Source organism: Cynara cardunculus, assembly GCF_001531365.2.
Source record: "Cynara cardunculus var. scolymus isolate 2C chromosome LG 5, CcrdV1, whole genome shotgun sequence".
Taxonomy (NCBI): domain Eukaryota; kingdom Viridiplantae; phylum Streptophyta; class Magnoliopsida; order Asterales; family Asteraceae; genus Cynara; species Cynara cardunculus.
The window spans coordinates 32,833,945-32,852,973 of record NC_037532.1 but is presented as its reverse complement, the minus strand read 5'-3'; the positions used below and the strand labels follow the sequence as shown (position 1 = coordinate 32,852,973).

The 19,029-nt window shown below is 33.7% G+C and overlaps 1 protein-coding gene across 5 annotated transcripts; it reads right to left on the bottom strand.

Annotated features, from left to right (window-relative positions):
- Window positions 1-423: 423 nt before the first annotated feature.
- On the bottom strand, window positions 424-6,333 carry LOC112512106 (malate dehydrogenase, glyoxysomal-like). Of its 5 annotated transcripts, none has more exons than XM_025117919.1 (10): window positions 5,973-6,333; window positions 5,205-5,420; window positions 4,863-4,908; window positions 4,594-4,781; window positions 3,993-4,082; window positions 3,298-3,381; window positions 1,680-1,715; window positions 1,497-1,586; window positions 1,228-1,322; window positions 424-801 (listed from the first exon to the last, which is right to left on the bottom strand). In XM_025117919.1, the coding sequence occupies exons 1-10, from the start codon at window positions 6,048-6,050 to the stop codon at window positions 729-731; spliced, it is 996 nt and encodes a 331-aa protein (XP_024973687.1). In that variant the 5' UTR covers window positions 6,051-6,333; the 3' UTR covers window positions 424-728. The 5 variants fall into 5 exon arrangements, with proteins under 5 accessions (XP_024973687.1, XP_024973686.1, XP_024973685.1 ...); XM_025117918.1 differs by having other exon boundaries at window positions 4,594-4,908; window positions 5,973-6,061; window positions 6,178-6,287; XM_025117917.1 differs by having other exon boundaries at window positions 4,594-4,908.
- Window positions 6,334-19,029: the final 12,696 nt, after the last annotated feature.

Genomic DNA, 19,029 nt, shown 5'->3' with positions numbered 1-19,029 from the left:
TTTGGTCTTGTTTAAGTCTTATATTAATATTAGTGTATTTCAATAATTTTTTGTTTTTAAAAAAAATCCCCGTTTCCCCGTTGGGGATCCCCGTTCCCCGTTGGGGACGGGGATGGGGATGTGATCATAATCCCCGGCGGGGATGGGGACGGGGACACATACGGGGGATCGGGGACGGGGACGGGCATTGAGGTCCCCGCCCCATCTCCGCCCCATTGCCATCCCTAATCCCAAACACCCCTAAATCTTGAATTTATGTAAAACTCATAATGATCCCAGACCATCAGACAGTAATTGGTCCTTACTGGTCCCAATAGTCATGGTCCCGCTTGGCCCACCTTACCCTTCTCCAGACTCCTTACTAGTCATGGTCCTGACCTTCAAACCCGCTTGCCCACATCTAATGGAAACTTTCAAATTGGATTGAATAACTCGACCTTTTTTAAATTAAAATTAACGTCATAATTAACCAAGATTTCAAGAGAACTGTTACGTTCTCCGTTTTGCCTTTAGTAAACTCGACATCCGTCACTTCTGATGAACACTTTCGAGCATCTATAACACACAACACAACGAATCATCAAAACAAACGTAATCTAGACCTCAACGAAAGATCACTTATTTTTCTCATTTCTTCTGTTTTGTGTCGGATAGGAAATCTAGCCGAAAGCGGCACCCCTCCTTTAAACCACCTCAATCGGCCATGGGAAGTTTGTTGGACAAGCTCGTCATTTGTTGGCAAATGAAATGCCCTTTTCTATGCTTGCAGCCAACTCTTTCTTTGCCTTCTCCAAACCAGCCCTGTCAAATTCGTTAAGTAATTGAGCTCTAAACCAACCAGCTACATGAACAAAACGAACCAAGTATATCCCATTTGTGGATCCAAGAATTTTGGTGTCTAAAACAAAATAAAGGTTGGATAAAAAAAGGTATATAAATGAGAAAACAAGATATTTATGTATAAAAAATAAGGGCATAGATGTACAAAAATAAAATTTATAATGTAAAAAAGAGGTCAAATTTTTTTATGGAGGTAAAAACAAGAATTTATAGATAGAAGATAATTAATGATGTAAAAAAAAATGGAAACTTCATGGGCGCAACGGACCCCCTAGCTTTGGCTATGGACCAAAAGAGTAGAGCGAATATTTCTATGGAAACCTGCGGCTTGTGAAAAATGTGTGAAAGAGAGAAACCATAACTATAAAGGCATCAACGGATGCTGACCTTTCAAATTCATTAACGGGCCCAAGTGGGTATATCTCCTCTACGCCGTTACGACCGAGCCTTACTTTTGAAGCGAAGAATGGTAGTTCGGTGACCTGCAAGAAAATGTGGTCCTTTGCTTTCTACTGAAGATAATTGGAATGGGAAAATAATACAATTGAATCTGGTTTCACAATTTAATTGGAATTCTAGATAGCAGTGGAATCACATGGGTCACTTAAGTCGACCGAAATGGAAAAATGAATGCATATATAATTGCATAGACATACCACAGAAGGCACAAAAGCGCATCTGATAACATCTGCATCGCCTCTTAAACCTCGCAAGCATGCATCAGCGAACTTAACAGCAGCGTATGCCTAAAAGCGGAGTCACATTATTCAGACAATGAAATAAAGAGAAGAAAATTTATATATTTGGCATTATATTGAGAATATTAAAAAGCATCTAACCATGGAAAGAGTTGCAGATCCTGCCCCAGCTTTTGCCTGCAAAATGGGCCATAAATTTGTGTTCAGGTAGATTTATTTTTCTGGGCCTAAAAAAGATTGGTTGAATGTAATTTGGGAGTGAATTTAGTAGAACAGAAAGAGACAATATAGGTATAATATGCAACTCATAAGGATCTGTTTGTTAGCAGCTTAAGGAGCTTAATGGGACTCGGAGCTTATTCATTCAGCTATATACATGACTGTTTGGTTGTGGCTTAATGATATAGAATATTCAGTAAGATTCTAGGGGGAGCTTGCAAAACTGCAATCATCTACAATTACAGAGTATAAGTTTTTGGCCAGTTCAATTCTTGATGTCTCTAAACCAGAATTTATATCCTATTATATGTGTTTTTGACATTATATGCCTGCAAATAGGCATATGTACTTATCGTTTTATGTGGCCTAAAGGAAAGGAAAGGAAGGAAATATGTCACTTTTTTTGTAACTAGGGATGTGCAGGCCAACTTGCGCACATCTCAACCAATCCCATGAGGCCCTGAAGATAACAGCCAGGAAAATTCCTAGTGGCTCAGAGGAGACACGAACTAAAACTTAGGAGACTAGTTGAGATTGCAATCATGAACATTAAGCATGTAACTATACACATCTACAAACAAGATGCTTCATTTGGGAGGAAGCAGCTGTCCATTGTTTATCCATGGTGGATGAAGGTGAACATGACATCAGTTGCTTGGTATGTTTAGAGACAAAAAATTGCTAATAGATGATGTAGAATATTAGAGTCCCAAATCAGCTAGACATGGACCACCAAACCTCTATATATGTTGGAACTTATCCCCTCTCTCTCTCTCTTTATAGGAGCTCTTTTAGAGAGAGATTCAAAGGGGATCCACATATCCTCACATGGTATCAGAACCAGGGTTTAGCACCACCTAGGGACTCGACACACTCTTTCGCCCTCTCCATTCTTGGGGCACCATGTAACCTCCATTTGAGGGGGGCATGTTGGAGTCCACTTTGACTAGACACAAACATTCAAATCTATTTATATGTTGGCTCTTTTAGGCGGAGATTCAAAGGGGTTCCATACGTTCTCACACAGACAATATCAGGCATTTACACAAACCCCAAGAAAACCTAAAATATCGTCCTCAAACTGATCCCCAACTTAAAAAAAGTATACTATAGGCTTGGATGCATGAACTGAAATAGCTTTTCTTAATAATGATACTATGTTATGAACAGGACCAGTTGAACAATATAAATAGAGACCCAGTGACAAGAACAACTGTTGGATGATTCAATTAACAGCAAAAGGAACAGTTTCTGGCTTTTCGAGAGACCAGAGCTCTCCTAAAGAAGACACACTCATTTTCTGCATGCCCTGCACCACCCACTGTATACTAATATTTATTCTAAGAAATACCTACATTACCCCTTCTCAACTATTCTAGAATATCACTTGGGAATGGGCTTGGGCCTCTAGATGGGTGCATGACATGCTAATGGACTAGAAGGCACCAGTTTTTAGTGTTACAATACTTATCTTGCTATATAATCACACATAGGTAAGAATGTCCAAACTGAAGACTGTACAAAAGCAAAAGGCTGTTACCTCAACAACTTCAGTTCCACCATTCTGAATACGGGATGTTAGGTGTGCAATTTCTTCTGAAGTAAAAGAACATGGAGGCTTAATCTGTAACAGAAATTTGAAGTATAAAACATCCATAGATAAAGTCTCTCAGCAGCTCAAGACATTATAGAGTATATATGCTCCGTTAACAATAATATGTTCAAGGACACCTCCAGTTAAGTTTAACCCATATCATATGACATGGAGAAGAAGAAACAGAAACACCCTTGAAGCATATCTTAACAAAGCAGGGAAATTCAAGAAAAGATCCATTTTTTGAAGGAGACGACTATCAATAATAGGGGTGTTCACGGTCTGGTTTGGGACTTCCCTTTTTAAGTTTTAACAAACCAAACTGCAGGTGGCGGTTCAAAAATATTTAAAACCATGCAGTTTGGAATGAAGTTACCAACCCAGACGACAAAAACAACTGTTTGGTCTAACCGGTCTATGCAAGTTTGGTCTAAGTGTTCGATTATGAATTACAGAGCCGACCAAACCACCCGATTTGACTATTTTTCAAACCAAACCAAACCACTCAACCGCGGTCCAGTTGGGTTCAGTTCAGTCGGTTGTTGCGGTTCATCGGTTATTTTTAATACCCCTAATCAGGTAGTTGGCTGGTACTCAGATTAGTCTAGAAATAACTTGAGAACAAAAATAAACTTCAATACCTGAGATAGAAGAGGTAAAATGGTAACACCAGCATGACCCCCTACCACTGGAACGTCAACTTCCCTTGGATCATGTCCCAAAATTTCAGCCTTCAATGAATAATGGATAAAGTTAATGCAAAAGATAGATAGGAAATAGGAAATGAAATCGAACAACATATGAAACCTTATTTAGTTCAACCTTGGAAGCAAAATTGCTCAGTGTGTTTGGTAAGCGGACAGAACCGGATAAAACAGAATGGAATTGAACTAGAGGAACTAGACGGGCAAGAGTGAGGTAGGCAATTGAAAGAAATGTGTAACGTTTTAGGGTTTTAGTTTAACACTGGTAGTTTAGTAATTTACCAATTTTGTTCATCTTCTAAATTTTTGTTCCACCTATTTTGTTGGGATAAAAAAAATGTGTTTCCTGTGCCAGTCTAATGCCGCATCAAACATGGAACAACAAGTTTTTGTTATATCCAGTCCTATCATGTCCGGCATAAACGGGGAGAGTATTTTGTTCTAGTACCCCAATTTCTGCATACCAGTACTCTAGTAGTCATCTCATACTTCCACATATAGAGTAGAAACACGAATAAGATATCCAAACTACACATACCACAAAAGTATTAGCTCTGACAACATCAAGCATTGTAACTCCTAAGAGTCTGCGTGGATCATATGTGCCAGCTTTCTTGAAAACCTCCGCAGCAATCGGAACTGTAGAATTCACAGGATTGCTAATCACGTTGACAATAGCCTTTGGACAGCACTTGGCAATTCCTTCACAGAGGGTCTTAACAATTCCTGCATTGATATTAAACAGATCATCCCTTGTCATTCCTGGTTTTCTAGGGACGCCTGCCGGAATGATAACAAGATCCATGCCCGTAAGTGCATTCTCTAATTGCTGCGGCCCAAGAAAACCACGCACCTAAATTCCAACACAAATCTTATCAATGGATATATCAATATAATTGTTTATAAAATTAGGATGTGTATTGCTTTTATAATGGGTCTATGATGTTTTACATCATGCAAGAAGCTCTTACTACAACAAAATTGGTGGTTTTATAGGAAGTAAAATATGTCTAAATGCCCTAATACACTGCTTTAGATAACTAAATTATAGAGCCAAAGAAAATGTAAAGTCCTACGTAAAGTGTTAAAATAAGTTAATATGATGCATTTGGGAATTTTTTAAGACAATTTTGAAATAAAGCGACATACCACAGCACTGGTGTCCATGTGACTGATATCAGAAGTGACACCAGGAGTATTGGCAACATCATAAAGATGCAAAACTGACACCAACGGATTCATCTTCATCAACATGGAAAGTGGCTGACCAATGCCACCAGCTGCACCCAATATAGCTACTTTAAATCCAGGCGATCCACCTTTCGCACGGCAGGTTGATCGTTCCAAACTGGGACTCCCTTCCATCTTCAGACCATGATTACATACATACGTACAATTTCAAAAATACCAATTCAGAACTCAAAAGGTACACAAATGGAGGACCTGCAACCTCCATTCAAAATTGAACATGCCTAGGTTCGAAAAAAGAATCGCATTATTAATGCAAGGCCTTACAGCAAACCAATCAGTTATCTGATCAATAATTTTCATTTCGCTGCTGTGTCATCTGTTGTACATTTTAACTTTTGTAGTCAAACTGCTATTTTTCAAATCCATAATTCACAGATGTAGTTCAGAATCGCAACAATACCCGACTACGTACAGTTCGTTGAGATTTTGTGCATTTATCAAACCTTTTTCCAGAATCTGAATTCTACAGAATGCAATCGATTTTAAAATTAACGATCACTATGTTTACCACTAAAAGTAAAACCCCTTTAAAACTAATTACCACAATTTAAAACTATAAAGTTGTCTAAGCATTATTTAAACTGAGGGAGAAAGATGAGCACGACATCTTGATCGTAATCGAATAGAAAAAATTACGAAAACAGAGGATCGATTCAGAAGGAAAACCTGCGATTTATTAGGATTTAGGTGAGCTGAGATTCTAGCGATGCGTTGACTAGCATCTCCTCCGCCGTGCTGCTGCATATTTTCCGTATCTGATTACGCAATTCAAATCACCAAATGCTTTCAGTTTAACAAGTGATTTTCGCACACACCAACAGATTGAGAGTAATATTATAGTTGAATGAGTAGATATGAGAAAGAACAACACGATAACGACGATGATGACGAAAAGGTTGCTTGAATTTTGGGAAGTGTGATGAAGATTGGGGTTTATCCTCCAATTTTTTATACCCAAACTGCCAATTCAATTATTGATCATGACTGAATTGGGAAGCGTGAAGATTGAACCTTCTCACCGAATTGCAGTCAGTTATGCTCCAGTACGGTGGACAGTGGCGGCTGGTTTGATCCAATAAGTTGGGCCTGGGCCCTATGAGCCTGATCGGTGTAGGTTTGGGCTCGTTTAGGTCTGGATCCATCCAAATGATCTAAATTAGAAACCCACACATATAAAAACATTTGATTGAATTCAGGGTTCATTCTTATTTATACCGTAACATAAAACATTTGACAACAAATTTTAAAAATTATTTTTTATGTATGAAATATTGTTTATTGATGTAAATTACTTAAAATTCAAAATTATAAGTAAATTGTATGTAAGTACAATTTATCAAAACTTCATGGCTTTATTCGTGTAACTAACTATAGATAAACATAATCAAATACATGATAAACATTTCATTTTAAATATAAAAAAATATAATTAGAAAAATTATTGGTTTCTAACAGCACACTTAATTATTATTTTTATAAAAAATTATATTATTAAACCAAAATAAAATTATTTCTTTATTAAATCTAAATTAAATTATAATAAAAAATTGAATTAAAGAAATTACAAAAAAATGAGAACTTTTAAATAGTTAATTGATATTAATATCGATATAATTTTTTTCAAATTTCTATATACCATCACATTTATATTTTATTCAAAAAATAAAATCATTATCATTTTCTCAAAACCATATAAAACTGTATTATATCGACAGAGACAAATAATTAAACGAAAATTTGAAATCGAGATGTATCGCTGCATTGTGCAAGTACCCTTCTGATTTGAGAAAATCAAATCCTAAAGTTTCTTAAAAAAAATTAAAAAGACGTTTCAAGATATCCAAGTCTCCAGAATTTTGTAGCAAAATGAACAAGAGTATCTTAAGCACGATATTTGACGTAGACGTCGAGGTTTTTTGTCAGAGAGGACTCATAGATCAAAGACAAAGTAAAAAACCCGACATGTTAATGAAATTCTTTGGTGAGAGACCAGTTATATCTGTTGCTTAAATGTAGAACAAAATCTTCTCGACACTAATGGAATTTTTCTGGTTGTTATACTCAGGACCACGAGATTAGTTGAGCTGCATATAAGTTAGCAGTACAGCCACCATCTGTACAACCAACAGTACATTCACTTCAATTATATAAGGGATAGAATGAATGTTTGCACACACTCAAATAAATCACTTATAATGATAACAATTATTAAATAAGAATACAAATTATATGAATTTGCAGTTGGATGAATGTTATTTTTGACTGTTTCACTCAAAAGACGATGAATAAAATTAGGGGTTTTTTATGTTTAAAAAATATTTGAATTTTTTATTTTTTTAAAATTATTTTAAATAAATCTTACTTGAAATCACGTTAATCATCTCTTTAAAAATGTTTTCTAATGGACCGTTTACTAAACACTTACTTGGTAAGTGCTTAACGCCATAAATTTTCTCATCGAATGAACATGAGAAAGGCCAAAAATCTTACCGGATAAGAGCGATGAGAATGATGGAGAGTCTTACCCGGTAAGTGAGAATGACGACTCTTACCCAGTAAATTATTGCATTCGATATGTTTTAATGTACTAAAATCTTACGCATCAAAATAAATTATAGCGTTAACTAATATTGGTAAACGCTTACCGGGTAAACATTTGGGTAAACGTCCCCTAACTCTTTTTACTTTAGAAAAAGACTTATTTGATTCTTATAAAAATTCAACCAATCTTTCTTTTGAAATTTTTGTTGTAAATATTCTATCTTAATATTCGCTACAAATATGAACGGTGTAACGTGTTCACTTAAAATTCGATGTTGAATTTCTCATGACAAATTTCCCAAGAAAATATTATTCGAGATACAGAGCATCCATCACACACTTACTGAAATAACACTGAATCATCACAACAAAACACTGTAAAGGTAAACTTTCACAGTGTTTTTCTGTAAATGTTCGGCATTTTCTGTATCTTTACAATGTTTTACTGTGAAGGTTGATTGTTATCGTGTGGTTAATCGAGTGTCACGGAAACAAACCGATTTCACATGAATCCGACCCTAAATTCTAAATCAGATGAAACAATCATATATTAATTTATAAAAAAAAAGAGCGTAATGAGTCGAAACGATGATGGGTTTATAGAAAAAGGAAAAAGGAATGTTGGAAATGGGTGCGATTTGAAATGAGGGTTTCATAATCGAGTGTTCATTGGAATGTTGGCAACCATTTGAGACTTTTTCTTTCCTTATCAAGAAAGTCGCTTTCAAATGTCAATTACTATTTTAATCATATAAATTATGTCTCCAATGCAATTACAACATGTTTATAACCAAAAGATTCTATACTAACCGATTATTACCATTTTTAAATTTTATAATAGATGCTTATTGATATTAGTCAACACTATATATAATTTTGATGCGTAAGATTTTAATACATCAAAACGTATCGAATGCGACAATTTACAGGGTAAACGCTTACATGGGTAAGAGTCGTCATCTTCACTTACTAGATAAGACTCTCAATCCTCCTCATTGCTCTTACCCGGTAAGATTCTTGGCATTTATTATGTTCATTCGATAAGAAAATTTATCGAATAAGCACTTACCAATTAAGCATTTTGAAAACAGCATCTTAGTTATTCACAATTAACTTTAATTAAAAGAATGTTGGGATATGTGTTTTGAAATTGATTATTTAATTAATATAATTTGAAGTTGTAATAATAAATTTTTGAGATTTATCCTTTCTCTTTAATTTTATTTATCTTTAAAGAAAGAATTTAGCATAATTGTTGAAGCAAAAAATCTCTAAATCTTTTAAATTTTTTGAAATAACGTAGTTGTTGGAGATGTTCTGAGGATATAAATAATGACGTCATGTTATATGGGTTTTTACTTCGTTTTATTTACTTATCATTGTTTGTTGACACAATTATGTATCTTTTATTTATGGGTCGTTTACCAAACGCTTATTCGGGTAAGCGCTTACCAAGTCATATTAACTGTAAGTATGAAACTTTTTTGTAAGGGTGTCCGGGCCAAAGCCCGACTAATTCCCGGCAAATTTGGAGGCTAAACACGGCCCCACTTAAATGTCGCCAACACTCCCCTCCTAGGGCTCGAACTCGGGTTCATGACTATGTCATGCCCAAGCCTTTACCACTAGGCTGGAAGGTCTTTGACAAAAGTCATATTAACTTACCGGATGAATATGTTAAGGACCAATAATCTTACCCGGTAAGAGCAAGGCAAGAAAGAGCCTTACGCGGTAAGTGAGGACGAGGACTCTTACCACTGTTAGCGCTTACGGGGTAAATTGTTGCATACGATGCCCTTTTTGTTGACTAAAATCTCATCCGATAAGTAAGTGATAGTGTTGAACTTTACTGGTAAGCGCTTACCGGGTAAGTGTTTGGTAAACGACCCCTTAGTTTAATGTAAAACTTTCTAAGTGTCGAACTTTTATTTAAAAAAATTACATGTAAGTTCGGCATTGCGAGCACGACAAAGTTTTGTTTAGATTATGTCCTTTCATCTATGATTTTGGGATCAATTTTCATCCTTCTTCACATCAAGTACATAAAATAAAAAGTCACACCGTCTTTTTCGACACTTGAAACGAAACCGACAAAATCATGGCAAAAACGAACAAAACCACAAGTTTTGATGATTTTACACGTTGACCTCTTTTGCTTGAGCATTTGTCAATCAAATTGACTCCATTATTTGGATGCACTCAGATTTGTCGAGTTAAAAACAACTCAACATGATTCTCTGAGTCTAATACATACTTGGCCGTCCCTATATATATATATATATATCCATATTAACTGGTTAAAGGCTCTGAAATCCAACATAACTGATTATAAATAGTAGAATCAAGTTTTAGAAACAATTTAATACAAAATCAAGTTTACATATTGGCATTTGAATCGGATCGAACAAAATGAAGACCAATCATTTATGTCATCAGTCTAGATCAAGCTAAAGTCAGAGTCATTTTTTATGCCAGATTTTTGAGTCAAATCAGATAAAACTCGACCCTTTTTCTAAAGGGACCATACCAAACGACTAATAGATTGCTTTTGAACTAGACTTGTTTTGAACAATGCTAGACCACCAATCAAGGTTCAGTATGTTTCGATTTATTCTGAAATGCATTGACCAGACTTTGACTAGACTATATTTCTTATGAATCGATCCATGTGCAACTTTACATATGTGTTTGATATGCAGCTCAGGATAACAAGAGGGTTATTTGTTTACCTCTTAATAGTTCCATTAATAGGTAACATCTGAATTGTTAAGAGGTGAATCTTGTTTGGCAAAAAAAATATCTGCCTCTTAATGGTTCTAAAACCCTCTGAATGATTTTGTATCATGGGTCTCCCTTAACCATTAAGCGTCATGATTTCATTGTAAACAATTATATTTCATTTTGCATTATATCATGAAAGACTCTTAATCATTCTGCACCAAATCATTCAGCAACTGCCAAACAGCCTCAAAATATTATAAAAACTTGTTCTTCCATATTTGGCACAACATTAGACTAAGACAAACATGACTTAAATGGGACAATAATGTATTTTCATGTCCCACGAAAATAGATGTCACATAAATCACGACCATAAACAAGACTGGTAAAATATTAAACTACCATGTCAGATAAAAACTATAAAACCATCAGTATTTTTTCCCACCTTCCTACCTTATATTTTCGTCCCTCCAATCCAGCATCGTTCAACCCATTCTCCATACCGAACACACACGTTTTTATGCGTTTTGGTTGGTTGGCCATATGACAAAGTAGTGGGGAAGGAAGAGAAAGACTAAAATGAGGAGTGATGATCAAATAATTGGTAAGTTGAATGAGAGCATGGATGGAGTGTTTTGTATACCCTACCACACCAACAACAAATGGACCACCAAGACAAACACTCGTAAAATAACAGTTTTATAAGAGCATTTTAATTTCTGAATCGTAAATATACGCCTGAACAAGATTCAAAGCACTTACAGAATGTCTCTAACATCAAATTGTAGGATAACTATAACTTATTAAGAAAAGAATCTGTACTCCATATTTCCTAAAATACTTTAAAATCATCTTTAAGATTAAGGAATATATTGTTCGGTTCCCAGAACCATTAAGGCATCAATCCCGCTTCTCGAGGTCCAAAAAGGTCCCTCTGAATGACAATTCGCCTGATTTTGCATCATATTCGAACAACATGCTCGTTTAGCAATCAAATACCATAGACTAAGTGGAAAACACAAAATAACAATCCAAAGAACATTTATTCGATATGAGAATAATCTTTTCGTATCTTAAATTTCACTATAATAAAATCGGGTTTATAGGACACTCTCAAATTCTAAGTGTTATAATAGACCTCTTTATAGGACTTAGTTTATAGGACCAAAAAAATAAAGTATCATATTTAAAAGTGTTGTAATAAGTTTATATGACCTTTTTGTGACGTCGTAATAAGTTTTTTAGGACATTTTTATCAACTTTATAGGAAACTATTTGAAAATTTGTCCTATAAAAACAAGTGTCATATAAAAAAATGAGTTTATAGGACACTTTCTCAAAAGTGTCCTATAAAGTTGCTACTGCAACACCTTGTATTAGAAATATCCTAAAAAAACTTATTAAGACGCCCAAAAGCGTCATATAAACTTATTATAATACTTTTAAATATGACACTTTATTTTTTTGGTTCTATAAACTAAGTCTTATAAAGAGGTCTATTAAAATACTTAAAACGTGAGTGTCCTATAAACCTTATTTTGTTGTAGTGTTTATAATCACCATTAACTTTGATTTACCAAAAAAATTTGCTCATTCAAATATGTTTCGATCATAATTTGTTTTACAACACATTCTATCGATCTTGAAATTATAATAAACATCTTCATACTTATTCCATAGAAACAGAGAAAAGTTAACCGATCTTAATTAAGAGTTCCGTATCATGAAACGGATAAAAGTCGATTGATCTTATTAAGACTTTTATACCAAAATAGCTGAAGAATTAAGCCATCTTATTACCATTCTCGTAGTCTTGTAAAAAAGAACATAAAGAATCATGATTCGATTATGTCGTCTTCTTATGACATTGTAAAAGACACCATTAAAACCCATCCACCTATTTATTATTATTGATTTTAATTCCCATCACAACCTCAAAATCGTAGGCCAAACGCAAAGCCAACTCCACCACCCCTTTCTTTATTTTCTCTTTCATCATATATTCATTATATTATATTATATATATATATATATATATATATATATATATATATATGTGTGTGTATTTATATATAAGCAAAAACGTCGGCGCACAGCAACCACTACAGCGCTGTTCAACAACGTAGATATATATGAGACGACCGGTGAAGACATTTATGAGCTCCGTTTCCCAAGCGTTCAAGTGCAGAGATCGAAGATCCCACCATTTCTACGTTGTTGGTGTTGTTGTTGTTTCTTTACCGATGATCAGGTTGACGATGGGATGTTGACCTTGAATCCAACGGCCAAAAATGGTTTCTCCTAATGATGCAGAAGGTACTACAATGGTGGTTTCATTGCCGGAGGTACAACATGGGAGAACGTAGAAGAAAACTCTTCCTCATAATGCCTTCGTAGCTAGGTTTTCAAAAGAGAGGCAGACAGAGTGGAGCCAGGCAATTATTTAAACAATTTTTCTTCTTTAATTTGCTTAATCCCTAATATAAAGATCTATACTTTCTTGATGTTCTTCTCCAGCAATATGTAAGTATCTATATCTATATATATATATATATATATATATATATATATATACATATACATATACATATATATATATAAGTTCTTGATTTGCTATATGATGACCAAGAAGATGTTGATCATGAAAATTGTTATAAAGAATAGTTTAACAAGTGGGGTTTTCTTTATTTCCATTGTTAATCCATTTATCATTGATTTCTAAAGCAATAGAAAAGTCCATTATATGGGTTTTCTTGTTCGATCTAGGGTTTGAAAGTTGGTAACTTTTATTGGGGATCATGATGAAGAAGGATCTTGAGTTTATTTCCCTTTTGAACTTAAGGAGTTCTTGAATGTTAATGACGAATAAGTATCGTAAATAATTTGTTTGATGGACCGAACAAAACCGGCGATTGTTTTGTTTGATGCATTGGCTTCTAGCCATTTCGGCATTTACCCTTAGCCCTGGCTTGGGTCGATCATAATCACGTCAATTAGCCCATAAATAATATATGTCGTTTATGAGAAGTTATAATCTCTCATTTTATCGTTTAAAGATCGATAATTAATCTTATAGGTTGCATACTTGAAAGATGAAAGGAACAAATTGATCTAGAAGAAATACCAATTGATTTTGACATTAATCCTTTCTGTAAAACATTGCGTCTGTATATTCCATTTTTCTGATTATAAGGGTTAAATTCATAATGTATATGGTTCTCTCTCTCTCTCTCTCTCTCTCTCTCTCTCTATATATATATATATATATATATGTGTGTGTGTGTGTGTGAGTGTGTGTGAGAGAGAGAGAGAAATGTCGATTATCATAGCAATTTGTGGTTGGATCTTGATCTTGGAAACATAGTGTTTTTCACAAATCACCGACTGTCCAAGGTCTATTTTTGTTTTAAGTTGAACCGTAAGAATATCTGAAATCCCATTAGATTACTTCTAAAAAGAGTTCTTGAAGAGAATATATATTAAGCCAAAAAAACCCATATCTAGTCAATATGGTACTCTAACATTACGACTTGCGTCTACTTAAATTCTTAATTAGTCTTTTGTCTTAAGTTGTTTCATATGTTTGTGCTTAAATTTAGGGTCTTGTTTAAGTCAAGAATGTTAATGTGGTTTGCTTCAATAAGTAGTTGTCTTGGATTGCCAACATATTTAGCAACATCTTATTGCTTAAAGACAAAGACAATAAGCCTCTTCAAAGAGACTCTATGCATTTCCTTCATCCAATTGTTGTAGGCTGAACACTTATCAAGTGCATGTCTTAATAGCCTATGCTATGAAGTTTGATACATGTAGTGAAGTGGGCATGCATATGTTTGCTCTTCAAAAACCCCTTTGTAGCTTTTTGTTCTCATATATAGTTCATACTTGTAGGAGCTTTTTTAGAATTGACATCAAATGAGATGCAACTTTAATATCATAGATTTGGTTGAAACAAAGTCTACCAACTTGGAAGTAGCTTTCTCCTCCAACCATATAGCTTTCTTTATGCTTTTTCAATTATACCTTCCCAACTTTTTATCTCAAGTCATCATTCTAGAGAGAGAGAGAGAGAGAGAGAGAATGGTTGTGGTTAGAAAATTGAGCATGTTTTGATAGCTTGATTTCTCACTCAAATGTCTTGGTGTTGGAAATAGTGATACATGAATTCTCATAAGTTGCACAATCATGCCACCCAAAAGGAGCATGATGGTGTCAAGGTGAATGAAACAATGAGGTTTCTAGAGGTCTAACATCTCCATATCAGAAAAATGGGCACGATTGAGCCAATCTGATAAGGCAAGTATTAAAGGGGTTGTTTGGTTGGTTTTCCATTAAGTCTTGTATGGTAAATTAATATGTCTGTAAAGATTGGGAAGATATTTGTTTGCGAGGGAGTTTTTATAGATGGAAATGCGATTTTAATTGGGAGAGACACAAGTTTAGAAAAAAAATTGGCTTTCTACGTAAAGCTCTCTCTCAAAAGCTTAAGGATAAGTCATTTTTTATATCATTAAACCACTATTAATAAACATATCCTAGGACTCATCTGCTATATTTTTAGTCTAGGATACAGTTTTGTCCATGTATATATAAATATTATGGTTTGTTTGGCTCTAATACAGAAGAACATTAGAGAATGATTAGAGGTAGTCTTGAGAGCCTCTCTTGTACAATTCTATTGTTTAACTTTTGTGTTTTCATCATCGTAATCACCCTTTTGGTATTTTACATAAACCACGTAAAATTATAAGTGCTTGATTATTCTTTCATTCAGTGTTTGGTTATTTAGTCATTGTGTCGGGTTTTCTTGATTTTGGATGCTTGGATCCAAGGTATTACATATAATTGGTGTGCGTTCGGAAGTTTTACTAGTTTTCTTGCAATGTACTCAAGCACAACAAGATGTAATGGAGAGTTAAAAGCAAGTGGCAAGGGAAGATTAAGACAATACTTCAAACGAATCACGTTCATCGAGTTGTCTTTAACCCCTAACGTCAAGAATAGATGAAGGATTGTCAGTCTATCAAACCACACCTCAATTTGCTCGATGATTTAATTATGAATACGAAATCTATAGAATTGTTGGCGTATGAGAAAAAAAGAAAATAATTATCTGCCTTCTATGCTCACTTCGTGAAAAGTGCACCTGTTTTGTTGACAGGGACACAACTACCGTGGTCAGTGTTAAGATAAACATTTTGAACGAAGAACTAACATTGTATTCTCGAAACCTTTTTTTACGAAGGAAAGGAGGTGAAAGGAAGAAAAAACTCGTGTTCTTGAAACTTTTTCAAAAAATAATAATAATAATAATAATGATACGTTTTTTTCTGAGAACTTTCCTCCCAAATATGGGAGGAAAGAAATTTAAAAAATTATTAAAAGAGTGAATTGTGGATTTTGTGTAACCCAAATTATTAAAAGTACTAAGAGGTTGTTTGTTTACCTTTTAATAGTTCCATTAATAAGCAACATCTGAATCGTTAACAGGTTAATTTTGTTTGGCAAAAAAAAGTCTGTCTCTTAATGATTCTAAAACCCTCTGAATGATTTTGTATCATGGGTATCCCTTAACCATTAAGCGCCCTAATTTCATTGTTAGCAATTACTAGACAATTATATTTCATTTTCCACTATATCATGAAAGTCTTTTAGGGGTCTTTTACCAAACACTTACCCGGTAAGCGCTTACCGGTAAATTTAACATTATCATTTATTTACCGGATAAGATTTTAGTCCAATAAAATGGTATCGTATGTAACAATTTTTCCCAGTAAGCGCTTGTCGTGGTAAGAGTTATCGTCTTTACTTACCGGATAAGACTCTAGTTCCATGTCTCGCTCTTACCGGATAAGATTTTTGATCTTTACCATATTCATCTAGTAAGGTAGAATGACTTGGTGTTCACTTACCCGAGTAAGCGTTTGGTAAACGGTCTTTTAATCATTCCGACCACTTAATCATTCTGCATCAAATCATTCAGTAACTGCCAAACAGCCTCCAATGCACGTGAAAGTAACCCAAACTATGACATTAAGAAATATACTACACAAACAAAATATAACGAAGGTAAACGACTTTAAATTTATGTATTTATAATTTAACATTCCAAAAAGTTGGATTTATGCCTAATTTTAAATATGTTATTTACATAATTTTTGGTTATTTATATTTGACCATTAAATTATTAAGGTAGATGAGATTTTCTACTACATCCCTTTAAAGACTTAATCAGTACACCACAACCACAACCCGAATAATATTAATATTTTAATAATATGTTTTTGAGCATCGTATCGATGAAATCAAGAAACCCTTTTCACCTCTATTTTCTTCTCATGTTTCTTTTTCTTGTAGCATTTTTGGATCATGTATTGGTTATGGACTCTTAGTTTAACTTAACAGGGCTTGGACCTATATTTTCATGGGCCTAAGTTAGTACATAAATGGCCCATTATGGTGATATCCATGATCCATCTACTTACATTACAACATGGATAATGAAGTCATAATGACTATTAGCATTACGTAGAAATAGAATAGAAACTCTAATAGAAATTGGTCCCAACCGGGTTTTTCAATTCTGATACCGAGTAGAAAATTTTGAACGTAACCGGTGACACAAGTGCCAATCCCAAATCCGTTAAAAAAATTGTTTTTTAAATCCTTTTTTATACAAGTTTTTATAATTATGATTTTCTACATTAACCATTAAAAAGAACTTTAAATTGAAAATGTCGATCCCACTTGTAATGGCCTCAAATTCCCTCCGAAAATGTATAAGCTATAATGGGCCTAAACTGGTCTCTACTAAGCCTTAGGAGTCTTGGTTCTGGTCCTAACATCGGTCTCGAGGTATGGTTGTCACAGTTTTGGCCTTTTTTTTTATTAACCTGGATATCCAACTCGCTATGCGAGCCGACTAATCCCAGGACGACTACCTGCTTTACAGATAGCCCGGGGTTACCGCATTTGAATCTCTGTGGCCACAAGAGGATTTTTATTCCTCCTTGGATTTGAACCTGAGACCTCCTGGCACTCAGTTTAGCCCTTTATTATTAGATAAAACTGTAATATGATTTTAAATTGAATTATATAAAATGTTAAATTTATTTTAAATAAAACTACAAGTTTGATCCTTGTAGTGTGTCAAAAATTAACAATAAGACAATCATTATGGTTTGAAAAAATGTCGGATTTTGATATCTCCCTTTAACGGACGTTAATAAGAACCCTTTAAATGAGGGCATCGTTCTCTTATCAATTTTATTTTTGTCTTTTAACCAATCAAAAACCACAGGGACACAAATCCTAAAATCGATTTTGATCGGATAAAAGACAAAAGAAATCGTTAAAAGGATAAAAATGTCTTTTATATAAATAAATTTTTAACAATTACTAAAGAAAGATATCAAATCCGGACGTTTTTACAGATCACCATGATTATTTCATAATTTTAAAACTATAAAGATAAAAATATTATTTTAAATGAAAATTGTCACTAATAATTTGCTACATAAAATTAAATATGAAGATAAGTGTTATATTGATATTAAAAGGGTCAATTATCATGTTCTCATAATAGGAACACAGGAAAATAATATTTTATATTGATATAATTTTGTTAATTTATTTAATATAAAAATTAGTGATAATTAGGTGACGTATTTAATCATTTTGTTGGATTTGCTTTTTTTGAAGAGATTTTTTTGGAAAGAGGCCAAGATTGGCAACTTAGTCAAAGAGTCAACGGTGAAAAGCAAGTCAAAAGAATTTGTCGTTTATGGATATGCTTTATCTCACGTTTGTGATGGAAATATATTTATTTTAAACTATAATATCAAGTAAAATAAATATTGTTATGATTTACAGCAAATTTAAAAAAAAAATATTAACCTGAAAATCTAACCCGTTAGGTAAGTCAGTTAATTTCAAGAAAACCACCTGCTTTACGGATAGTCCGGGGTTACTCTATTTGAACTTTCATGGTCACAAGAAGATTTTTATTCATCATTGGATTTGAATCTGAAACCTTCGTACACTTTTGATTTTTATAGCCCAAGCTCAAACAATCATACACCACCCTTATGGTTGAGTAAATTTCGATTTTGATCCTTGTATATCAATAAAAAGTCTGAAAGATGGATATGAATTTCCACAAGTATATAAATTATTCTTATGATTTTTATTTTTACTCTAAAAATAATCATTGGTCGTTAACTCTATTTATAATAATGAAGAGCATCTTCGTCTTTTTATCAAAAAATTTGATGATTTTTTTAGAATATAACATTAAATTTTATTTTACATTTTCTTTTAAAAATAAAATTTTAGATTAAGATAGACATTTAATAATAAAATAAAAAATATTATGTTATTTTTTAGAAGAAAATACACAATTTTGATGAAAAGGCTTAAATGCCCTTCGTGTTAACAAAAAAAATATAAATAGGATTAATAA